The sequence below is a fragment of the Podarcis pityusensis genome, assembly GCF_964106645.2.
Source record: "Podarcis pityusensis genome assembly, chromosome: 4".
Classification (NCBI taxonomy): domain Eukaryota; kingdom Metazoa; phylum Chordata; class Lepidosauria; order Squamata; family Lacertidae; genus Podarcis; species Podarcis pityusensis.
Genome location: NC_138027.1, coordinates 85,393,596 through 85,405,843, shown reverse-complemented (window position 1 = coordinate 85,405,843; position 12,248 = coordinate 85,393,596). Strand labels below are relative to the sequence as shown.

General features: G+C 41.9%; 1 protein-coding gene and 1 long non-coding RNA gene across 7 annotated transcripts in view; one reads left to right on the top strand and one right to left on the bottom strand.

Moving 5' to 3' along the window:
- FARP1 (FERM, ARH/RhoGEF and pleckstrin domain protein 1) overlaps window positions 1-12,248 on the top strand; it is a 188,656-nt gene that overhangs the window by 27,294 nt on the left and 149,114 nt on the right. For all 6 annotated transcript variants that reach the window (XM_081002981.1, XM_081002980.1, XM_081002979.1 and 3 more), the window contains exon 2: window positions 7,408-7,602. In XM_081002981.1, coding sequence (XP_080859107.1) covers window positions 7,432-7,602 — 171 coding nt within the window. In that variant the 5' untranslated portion in view covers window positions 7,408-7,431. The remainder of the gene's footprint in view (window positions 1-7,407; window positions 7,603-12,248) is intronic.
- Window positions 1-12,248, bottom strand: part of LOC308475980 — a 1,233,414-nt gene that overhangs the window by 1,108,277 nt on the left and 112,889 nt on the right. The gene's annotated exons all lie outside the window — the stretch shown is intronic.

Below are 12,248 nucleotides of genomic sequence, written 5' to 3'. Positions count from 1 at the left end.
GCCAATAAAGCGAGATGAGCGCCGCAACCCCAGAGTCGGTCACGACTGGACTGAATGGTCAGGGGTCCCTTTACCTATAGATGTGGGTTAACCATGATTTAATCATTTATGGTTTGTTTGGACAGAAACAAACCACAAGCCCAAGGTTCAAATGTTGCAAGAAGCTGGACCCTGGCTTGTTTCCTAGCAGCGTAACAACAACAGATGTGTAGCGAGAACTTTTCAGCAGTGTGTATCGGCACACTATGTGTCCACATTAAATCATCTTAAGCATATGCTCAGTGTGATGCGCAAATCTGACCAGTGACTGGTCTAGTGGTTGGGAAAAAAAATCTAATCCTGCCTTCTCTCCCTGCTTTTAAGCTAGATTTAAATGAATTAATTAAATTTAATTTTAAATAATTTAACAGGCAACTATGGTTCTTAACTGCAACACTTCAAATCTCATTACATTTTAATACAATCTTCGGATTACTTTAAAAATTCTTAAGTAGCACAGTCATTGACTTTGCTTACTTAAATTTTATTCCACTTGCTCATAGCACGACTGCTTCTTTTGTTTTCCCTGTTTCTAATGACCTTTAAACCTTGGATAATAATTAAGGCCTCAGGTGTCTTATATTTCTCCTGTATGCAGGGTTTGAAATTAGCAGGGCGCTTTTCTCGATTTGCAAGCACATCAAAAAGTCTGGGTGCCGTTTTTTTGCACCTGCCTGACACTCAATGATTACTGAAATGTACGGTATGTGCTTTGAAGCCTCAAAATTTATTTTAGGGACAGACTGTATGTTAAGGAGTTGAGCAATAACGAGTAGAGTGTTTTGCAAACTGAAGTATGGTACCAATATTTTTATTGTAAACACCAAATTAAACATGTATTAACAAAATGTGTCACTTATGTCACGTATGTGAATTGCATATTAGTTCATGGTTATAAAATTAATAAAAAGTGTTGCATGCGCGCGTGCGCACACACACGCACATATCCATGGCAACTAGACATTCTGTTTTGGTGCCCACAACCCAGGTCACAGGAGCCATTTGGCTCCTAGCTTTTCTATCCCAGTATCTAACACTGCCTGCATGTCTCTCTTCCTCAAATTTCTTTTTGGCTTGAATCCAGGACCCCACAAATATGGTTGCCACAGTTGCCATGGTGACCAGGAATGTAATTCTGGCAGCCAGAGCTGGGATGGAGTACTGAGAAAAGAGAAGTCAGTATTTTGCCCTTCTGTATAGCAGTTTTCCCCATTAAGCTCCTCTAAACTGTGCTGCAAGACTGCCGTGTCTTTAATTCTGCCACTCCCTTGCTGTACTCCAATTGATTGACTGAGTAGGAGTCGGTAGCATCAAATTTAAACTCTTGTTTCTACTTCCCATTTCTCTGCAAGTGTTTGTTTGCTGCTCTCTGCTGCAATCTCCTAACTTCTCCACTTCAGGAAAGTTGCCTTGTCCAACCTCCCCCACCCCCTCCGTTTCCTTGGGACTTGTCTGCTGCAGAGACCGCTTCCAGCTGGCTTCCATCACTGGATGAAATCTCTCCCCACCACTTACTTCGAGAAAACACCAAACTTGCTCCAGTTGCTTGAGATCAAGTTACAACCCCCCCCCAAGCAAAAACTAGTTCATGTAGAACAAAGTTTTTGTGCAGACTTTTTTCTTCTTCTTTGCTTTGATCTTGAGGGGGGTGCGTTTGTTTTTTTGTGAAAAGCAGCTGGATAGGAGTTGGAGGGTATAAACCAGGACTGAAATCTTTGGGCAGAAAGGCTGTGTTTGTAGTTGTTTACAGTATACTTTCAAGGGAATTGGGGGGGGGGGAGTGTATAATTTCTAAAAAGAGGAGGACAGGGACTTAGGCCTATGGAAAACCAATCCATTGGCTATTAAGCCGTTCTCTGTAATTCTGTGGGTGGTGAACTGATCTTGCTCAGTGGAAAGGGAAGGGAATTCTGCATGTGCTCAGAAGCACTTTTAGTATATTTCCTCTGGGCAAAATAAAAAAATTCTAGCTGCTAAGCTACAGACCTTTGTTGCTCTTTCTATCCTTGTGTTTCTCCTATGTGTTTAACATCATACTGAGCTGGATAACTATTCCAGTACATCAACTCCTGAAGAATCCTTTCTTTGTTTAGTTGGACAAAATGAACGCCTCTGGGGAGAGCAGCCCTTGCATAATGGATCTTTATAATGTAAACTTGCTCTGATGGAAACTTATTAGTATCCAACCATTGTTTGCCTTGAGGTTGAAACCTCAAATGAAGAGAGAGAAATTAGGAGACTTCTGAAGGCTGTGTAACTACACCAAACACCCCTTAAGCATTGTGAGCTGCAGGGAGAACCTCAACCAGAGCACCCCCTTCGTTTGATTTGATCCGTAGCATTGGATGAATTGCTCAGGCACTAACGCAGATGACAGAGCTAGCTTGGCAGAAACGAAGTTTGTGCAGAAACTGGTCCTCATTTTGTATGCCGTAGCAACTTCTCAACTTGACTACCCTAAAGTACTCTCTGTGCAGCTGCACTTGAAGATGAGAAGGAAACCTCAGCTAGTCCAGAATGTTTTGTTGTTGTCTGGGCCCTAGGCATGGAGCATATTACACCAGTTTTGTGAGAGCTGTGTTGGATTCTTGTTCATTTCAATGCCAGATTCAAGGTGCTGATCTTGACCCTTTAAAGCCGTAAATGGCCTGCATCAGGAATATTTGAGGCGACTACCCTATGAACAGGGACGCGGGTGGTGCTGTGGGTTAAACCACAGAGCCTAGGACTTGCCGATCAGAAGGTTGGCGGTTCGAATCCCCGTGACGGGGTGAGCTCCCGTTGCTCAATCCGTGCTCCTGCCAACCTAGCACGTCAAAGTGCAAGTAGATAAATAGGTACTGCTGTGGCGGGAAGGTAAACGGCGTTTCCGTGCACTGCTCTGGTTTGCCAGAAGCAGTTTAGTCATGCTGGCGACATGACCTGGAAGCTGTATGCCGGCTCCCTTGGCCAATAAAGCGAGATGAGTGCCGCAACCCCAGAGTTGGCCACGACTGGACCTAATGGTCAGGGGTCCCTTTACCTTTACCTTTACCTTTACTCTATGAACTACCCAAAGAATTCAGATTACCCCTATTGCAGGTGAGATAGTAATCTGCTAGAAGGAGCATTTGCTGTAGTTGCCTTCCGCTTGAAGGAAATCTTCTGTCTTTACCCAACCTTGGACTCTTATAGAAGACCAACTGAACCCTTTTTATTTTACATGGGGTATTACATAATTGTCTACTTGACTGCTTTGCTTATTTTTAATTTGGAGGCAGAGAAACTCGGAACAGCAATTGCAGGAAGTAGTTGCAGGCAAAATTGTCCCCCTTCTATAGTGAGGCCACTGTCTCTCATGTTTAGTTCCCGCTTTTACACACACACATCCCCCAAGCTGACTGGTACTGTACAGTGCTGCTCTTTAATCTCATGTTGCTGCACAGCCACCATCAGCAGGCCCAAGACCTGGGGCCTTGCTTCCCTTCAGGTCCACTCCCAACAGTAGCCCCTGGTAGGGCATGTATTTTCTCTCCCAACCCTCTCAGTTATAGGAAGAGGAAGATCAACAGAAGTCTCTGATTCCCTGGTTCTTTGTACATGGTGGTTGATCTCGCCTGGCCCAGACCTTAAAATAGGGTTAAATCTGATAGGATCAAGGAATATAAATAAATGTCATTTGTTCTCTTTTCTCTGCATGAGTTTGTAGCCTTCGTCTGATACTTCCCTAGGGACAATATGGGAAGAAGATCATTAGCCGCTCTGAGCCCGGCTTCGGCTGGGGAGGGCGGGACATAAATAAAATTTATTATTATTATTGTTAAGTCGTGGGTTCCGGTTGGCCCTTGGACTTCTGTTGGAACTTCCTGCGCTCCCGCTTTGTCTGGTGCACGTCATCGTCTTCACTGGAGGATGCCTCCTCACTGCTGTCCTCTTCATGATGCACCGGAACTGGCTCCCTAGCAAGACGCGGGCTGCTGGACTTGCGGATCTCCTGGGCGGAGCGTTCAGCAGCTTCTGAGGCCACAGCTTCCTCAATGGCTTTCTGTAGCGTGAGGTCTGGCTTGGCTAGGAGGCGCCGTTGCAGATGGATGTCCCGGACCCCGCAGACGATTCGATCCATCAGGGCATCGTCTAAGTCTCGGAACTCACAGTGCATTGCAGCCTGTCGCAGGGCGGTGGTGTAGTTGTTGATTGACTCCCCCTCTACCTGGTTCCGGTGGTAGAACGCATGGCGGGCAGCAATCTTGGACGGCTTTGGTGCGTAGTGGTTGCGGAGCTTCTCTTGGATCGTGTCCCATGGTTTTGCCTGGACTGCTTCAGGCGCAACCAACGCTCGGGCCGTCTCAAACACCTCAGGCCCACAGAGGCTGAGGAATAGGCCCCGCTTCCGATCCTTTGATACTGCTGTCAGCTCGTTGGCTTGGAGGTAGCAGTCGAACCGAGCGAGGTAGGAGTCCCATGATTCAGAGGCTGGCGCAAACGGCGGTAGAGGCACAAGTGAAGCCATGATTCCGATGCCGGCGTGAAGGGCGATGGATGGAACACAGTGCTCTAGCCAGAACAGTCAGCTCTGAATTGGTTCTGCCCAGTGATTTCGCTCAGTGATTTCGCTCTGTGATTCAGCTCAGTGATTCAGCTTAGTTCAGAGGCTGGCCGCATCTGGCTGTGCTCTGATGTCCATCCATCCCATCCTCGTCGCCAGTGTTAAGTCGTGGGTTGACATAGCAGCCGGCACAGCGATTTCTTCAAGTAGCTCTTTATTATGGTAAGCTGGAATAGAACTGACTGCGAACAGCTCAGCCGGCCTGTATTTATAGGCAGCCGGCTGTCAACATTGTAACCACAACAGCCCAGAGTTCCCGCCTAACATAACTGGCGCGGACCTGAGTGAAAACTATCTACAGACCTGAGTGAAAACTATATACAGTATCCCCCTGTTGGCCCAGGGTGAAACTACACTACATAACAATTATTATTATTATTATTATTATTATTATTATCATCATCATCATCCCATTAAGTGCCTGTTTTTGGAGCTTTCTGAAGCAGGGAGGTTTGGGGGATTATATAGTGCAGATTTTTTTCATCCTATTCCCCTCCAGACATTTTGAGGCTCAACTCTCAGCATCCCTGATCATTAGCCATGCCAGTTGGGGCTGATGAGGGTTGTACTCCGAAACAGCTGGAGGGCACCAAATTGGCCCTTGATAGGCATGCCATTGTTTCAGTGATATCCTTATTCACTGCCCCAGTGAAACAAGCAAATATTTATTCTTTTGCTTTGTGTGTCATCAGCTTTCATAGCAATGCAGAAGTTCATTCTAGCTTGCTACCAATTTGACCAGGAGTCTCTTCTGTTTGTGTTAATTAAGCGGAAGAGAAGAAAATAACCCCTAGAAAGCAGTCCTTAGTTTTCCAAATTAATAATTGATTTGTTTACAACAATGCAAAACTTGAAAGGATTTCTAAAGAGATTTTGTAATATGATTTTTTTTAAAAAATGGTCCTACATATCTTGGTATACTAAGTTAGAATTCTTGACTTTGAATGGATGGTGCATACTACAGAACTAATCTGTGTGTGCTGAATTACACCAAATAAGCAGCTGTTGCCACATCTAATTTCTAGGACTATACAAAGGATGGACAGTAGCAAGGTCCACAAAATTTGGCTGTACCTGGTAGCTAGCTGGAACCTTTGGCTTTCTACCAACTCACAGGTCCTGCTCTGAACAGGAGAGTTAAGGTTCACTGGAAAACAGTTTGTAAAAACAAAAAACAAAACCACTGGTCCGCTGGTGCCCAGGGATTCACATATCAGCATGGGTGGTATTAGTGCTTTAGAGGTAGAATTTGTATCTTAGGTCAGTGTTGCATTATTTAGGCTGTTAAATTCACATGCTAATATGAAATAATGAATAACACTGAATTAAAAAACAGCAACAATAGTCATTTCCTTTTCTGCCGTTCTTCCCTGCTTCTGATCCCTGGCGCTACTATGACTGTGTTTAAAATGACTGGAATGGCTGGGTCTATTATTACTGTATGTTTGTGCAGCCAGAAAGTTAAATTCCTGTTCCTCCTGTTTTGTTACATGCTTGTTAATGATCATCGATCAGGGCATACAAGTCCAGGAGAGATGGAAAGGCAATTACCCAGCTAGATAAATACTGTGGATGGTAGCAGCAGGTTCAGTCTCGGACTCAGGCTGTTTTGAAAAACAAAAGAAAAGAGTGGGATAAAAATAATTGAGGATATATATATATGGTTTGACAGATCAGACCAAGGGCCCTTGCATTATGTATCAAATGATAAAGCAACAGAAGTAATAAAAAAGGCAAGATCAGTTGCATCAACAATTGGCCTTTCCATGGAAGATAGAAAAACGTGAGATTGCAGAAGAATTAGAAGCTCGTTTAAAGTTATGTCTTTGAAATAGTTTGCTATCCTTGAGTTTGCTTTCAAGTGTGCAATAATAAAAGGTGGGGCATTTTCTTCCAAAGTGATGTAGCGATCTTCCCTATTTGGTTATGTTCTTTTATGTGAGGGGATGGAGGGCATGAGAAAGACAAGTTTGATTATTTCCATTACTGCTTAAGTTTTTCTGAACTAATTCTAAATCTGGTGCAGTTTGATTCTAGTTGTATCCCATCTACCTTTCCGTTGGACCTGCTTGGCATATATATCATTTAATTGTTTCAGGTTCTGATTGCTGAAGACATGGAACTTTTCATAGTTAAATGCCATTTTGAACAAGTAGTAATTTTTGTTCATTTAGTTTTTTTGCACATGTTGCATTTAGAATTATGAGTGAACTTAGCCACACAGAATTGCAAACATTGCAACTGGTGAAAGTGAAGATATTTCCTCCCTCCAATTACTGCTTAGCTTGTCTTTATAATGCTTGTGGCATTGCAGATCTTCACACTAATCTCTTGGTATCTTGAGGGTTGATACGATATATTTCTTGATTCTTCCTCCTCCTGGAGTGCAAGGAGATCAGCGAAACAATTTGAGGTGTGTGGTACCTGCTCCCCTTCATTTCACAATCTGAAATGATGTAAGAAGATGTAGTGCCTGGCGGATACTACTTATAAAATTAATAAACCAAGACTGCAGCCATTACACATTTCCTAAGTCCCATTGAAAATAGTGGGATTTACTTCTGAGTAAACCTACAACGGATTGTACAACACCAGCAAGATACTAGGGGGTTCAAACACCATTTTTTAAAAAAAATATTACGAGGACAGATACTGTGTGCATCTTTTGCTCAAAAGGAAAACAGTTCACAACTACAAAATTCCTGTGTGCATTATTGTCTTTGAACAGTTTTAAGTAATGTGGCTTCATATTTTCTTTCTTTCTCTGTCTCACCCATTGACAGATATAGAAACTAGCTCCTCCAAACATGGGTGAAGTGGAGCAGAGAACAACAGCAGGATCCCGGTTAGGAGTTCAGGAAAATGCCGGGATCAGTACTTTGGAACACGGACAGAAAATGCCCACAACCCCTACAGGAAAACTTATTTCTATCAAAGTCCAGATGCTGGATGATGCACAGGAAGCTTTTGAAGTTCCGGTAAGATGATTTTCATTGCCTGTGGTTTATTGCTGGCTGGTTACAATTTTATTGTGCACAATATTACTTTTGTATTTTGTGTTTAATGTACACATGGGTTGAAATTGCAATGAGGATCTAGTTACCCATTGTATTTCTCATAGAAAAGTGTACGTTTTAAAGGTTGGTATTATGTTGCATTGTTCTCCATTTTAGGAACCAATGCTTTAATCATAGACAGTCACACCAAAATACTAGGATGCAAATGAATTAAATTATCTTAAATGAAAAGGTTCTTTTTAAAAAAAAACACTAACAAACCAATTAGCTCCTTTGACAATCTTGGAGTGGAATCCCTGTTCTTTTTAATATAATACTTTGTGTTCATAAATGGCTCACTAATGAGTTTGTTTCCATTGTCTCGACAAAGGTGGTTACATAACTTCGGTTATCTGAGGACCACTTCTTACAATACTCTTAGTCATTTGGGCACTGATACAAAGTGCACACACATTACGAATTAGTTGTGAATGAAACATGCGCTGAGCTGGAAAGGACTGACCTGCTTCCTTGCCATTCATGAAAACAAGTGGTGATTGCAAGTCATGTGTGGTCCTTATATATAAAGGGGCTAAATATGCTTCTATTACATTATTTATACAGAGAATTCTACAAAATCGTTCTAAGCACAGTTCTGATTAACCGGTGGGGAACCCTGCAAAATTCATTGGATGCAGTGCGAATTTACGATGGAACAGAGGATTTTGTTGTTGTTGTTTGTCTCTTTCTCTGTCTCTCCCCAATCGTGTCATAGTGAAAAAGTGAAGAAAAAGGAGAAATGTACCCCCCCTCCATTCCTTTGCACTGCAACTGTTGGCAGGGTTGGGGAGGAGCTGCAGTTTCTTGTGCTGTCTCAGCTGAGCTCAATCAACTCAAATCAACTCAACTCGCTAGTCCCTCATATTGCCCTTTGTGTGGAAATGCTCTTGACTTGAACTGGTTCAGGAGAGTTTGGGTTAATCCCAACATGTTCTGCAAAGATAGTTTGATACACACACCCTCCATATTTTCCAGCACTTCACATCTAGACTCCTTGTATTAACTAGATAGGGTAAATGATATAAAAGCATGGCTGCAAGTTTGGTCTCCTTAATAATGTCTAAATGGTGAATGCATCCTAGTAACAGATTGATAAATGCCTTAAATGTTTCGGTTCGAAGAACCAATGGAGTGAATGGTTTTCAGATTGGTTAGCATGGTTCTGAATGTCTGGAATGCTAAGAAGAGAACTCTTTCACTCTCTCTTTAGCTGGCTTACAATGTGACCTTAGGGCAGTTGATTAGCCTTACAGGATTGACTTTCCATCTGTTTCAAAGAGGGATTTGCCCTGTATCAGTGCTGTCATTTTAAGGCATTCCTCCTCATTTTTGACATGAGCAGCCATGAGGTCCCGTTACACAGTTGGCTGATAACACCCAGTCTCAACCAGCAACGGAACCAACAGCACAAGAACTGTAGAAATGGAAGCTAATATAGCAGTGACAACAAGACTTCCAGGATATGGCTTCGCCTGGCCTATGAAGTTGCTCAGACTGAAAAGCAAGTCCAATCTGTTGTTCAGTAACAGATGGAGCTGCTCTCTCACTGTACATTTCAGCTTGCTTGCTTGCAGTGTTAGGAACTGGGATAGAAAAGCTAGGAGCCAAATGGCTTCTGGGACCTGGGTTGTGGGCGCCAAAACAGACTGTCAAGTCGCCATTTGCGGGTGTCGGCAACAATTTTTATTTATTCTTTTGATAAGCATGAAGTAATACACAATTCACATAAGAGACACATGGTCAGTACCACATTTTTATCAGAAATTGTTGATACATGTCTAATTTGGTGTTTACAATAAGAATATTGGTACCATACTTCAGTTTTCAAAACACTTTGCTCTTTATTGTTAAACTCCTTAACATATTGTCTATCTTTAACATATACTTCGAGGCTTTGAATCACATACATTTCAGCAATCCTTGAGTGTCAGCCAGGTGCAAAAAAATGACACCCAGACTTTTTGAGGTGCTCGTAAATGGAGAATCTTTAGGCGCAAAATGCGCCTGGCGCCCTGCTAATTTCAAACCCTGTTTGCTTGCCTCCAGGCTGCTAGTTCTGACTATTGCGCATGGATTTGGTGCTTGAAGCCGGTGTTTTCACTGAGGGCTTCCTCACAGACTGTATTACACACCATGGACTTGCTGACACTGATTTGATTGGAACTAGGATGGCAATGCATTACCCGAGGTCAACGCTTTCTCCTTTCATTAAGGCTTTGGGAGATGTTAAATTGTATTAAAAGAAATAGCAGAAGTGGTAGTTTCCTAGTTTTCTTTATTCTGCTTATGGGTAAAATAAAGGGATTCACAGAGCTCGTATATGATTAAATACATTGGCTGGTTGATCTTCGTTACTCTCCACATTCCTGCTCTTTTTAAAAATAAGTTTAAGATTCAGGAAAGTCACAGCTTTCTCTATTTTTCCCTGTACAATTTTTATTAAGTTTCCTATTTTACAATTTAAAATATTCATTAAACAACCTTAAAATGTTAATGACTTCCCTTCTTCTCTTTCCGTAGTTCAATTTGCATACCGTAAATCCATGCATATTTTACATAAACTAAACCATTCAGTATTCCATTAATATATCCATCAAAACTTGTTTACACTGTTGAATTTATCTTAATGCTGCCACCGTTTTCAAGTGTATAGTTTCCCCCCATATATTCAATAAACATTTTACAATCTTCTTTGAACATACGTTCTTTTTCTCTTATGTTAGGTCCGCAAGCTGTGCATATTCCATCAATTTAAGTTGCCATTCTTCTTTAGTTGGGACCTTGCTTGTTTTCCATTTTTGGGCTAAACAAACACGAGCTACAGTAGTAACATACATAAATAGCCTTTTTTTGACACCTGGGAATTTCCATTGAATTATCCCCAACAAAAAGGACTCTGGTTTTTTTTGGAAAAGTACTTTTATACATTTTTTAAAAAATTAAATAGAAATTATTTCCCAATAAAAAGTCACAGCTTTCTCCACCCTCTTGCACAGCTTCTCCCTTCTTTGCAGAGCTCATGTTGGAGACATTTGTACTCTTCATCCTCCAATATAGGCAGTGGACAGTCCAATTTGGACTGTCCACTGCCTATATTTGGACTGGAGGCAGTATACAGTTTCTCCCAATTTCATCTGGGGTTTGTGTTGGCTGAAACACACTTAATGAGGATATTGTACCATGCAAACCGCCTGGGATCTCTTGAGGAAGGGCAGTATACAAATTTAATAAATACAACAATAATAAACAAACGTGTTCCTAGCATCTCCTCCTGCCTGCTCCTTCGGTCTTCTAAGGCTTTAGCAAAGTTTATTTTCTGTGTGCCTCTATTCACAACCTGTGCCAGAGCTTGGCATTATCCAGATGTTGCAGCTGTGAGTTCATCCATCAGCTGAGGTAAAGAACAGGCGAGGGTTGGGCAGCGAAGGTGCTCACAGCCGAGATGCTGTGGTGCTAAATGGAATAGAGGAAAGGATTGGTGTGGCTGATAGTTATGGCTCTATTGTCATTTAAAAAGGCATTGGGGTGGGGGTGGGGACCTGCACCAGGACTGAAAACACACTGTAGTTCTATGAAGCACCCATAGCCCCTGTGTTTCAAAAAATAAAATCCCCAATTCACTCATCTGAACACAAATAATTCCCCACCCAACCTTTAAAACGTGTTTTTATAGCTTGGGTTTTCGCAGTTCTTGCTGCTGCTGCTGCAGCTTCTTCGACACTCTGCTTTTGTGTTTCTTTGATTTTACAGTGTCTGGTTTTTTTTTAATGGTGCATCACACTGATGAGTCTTCTAAACTCTATTCCCGGGCAGCTTGTAAATGGGCAAAGTAACACTGCAAAGAGCTTATTTTGTTGTATCATACAGTTCTGTTCTCCACCCTCTTGCAAGATTTGTAGCTCTAGGTTTTTTTTTGGGGGGGGGGGTTAAGCGTCAGTCGAGGGAGTTGTGCAGAAACCACAAAGCAATCTTTCAGGCGAGTTGCCCTTCCTTCCAACTTCAGAAATGAACAGCAAGTCAAGTGTCATCTATTCATCATTCTGAGGCTTTATTCTCCGTGCCTGAAATTCTCCATGCCTGAAATTATGTGGCCGTCACTGTCAAAACTATTCCCAATGGAAAGTAGGGCATTTAAATATTCACTGAGTAGTTAGTCCCAACAGCCAAGCCGAGTCTTGTGAATTAAGAAGAGGGAAGTGACATTTCTCTTCAGTAACTTGGAACTGAAGTAGTTTTAATTCCTGGCAGAACACATTTGGCACAGACTCCTAAAAGGACGGAAGACTTTTAGCCAAAGTGTAATTACATTGTGTGTGTTGAAATGCAAGGGGTCATGTGCCTCATCTTTTAAAATATTCATGTTTTCTTCAGAATGATAAAACATGGATTTAGTGTTTTTTTGAATAAAATTTATTCGTGCTTATAGAGGAAAAATACAAAACTTAATATTAAATATCTTTTCCTCTCTTTTTTTGGTCCAAACTAAAACTGTGATATAAATGCAATAAAAACATAAAGGGGGGGGGGACTGGAATAAAGAAAGAGAGGGAGAAAGAAAAAAAGAAAGA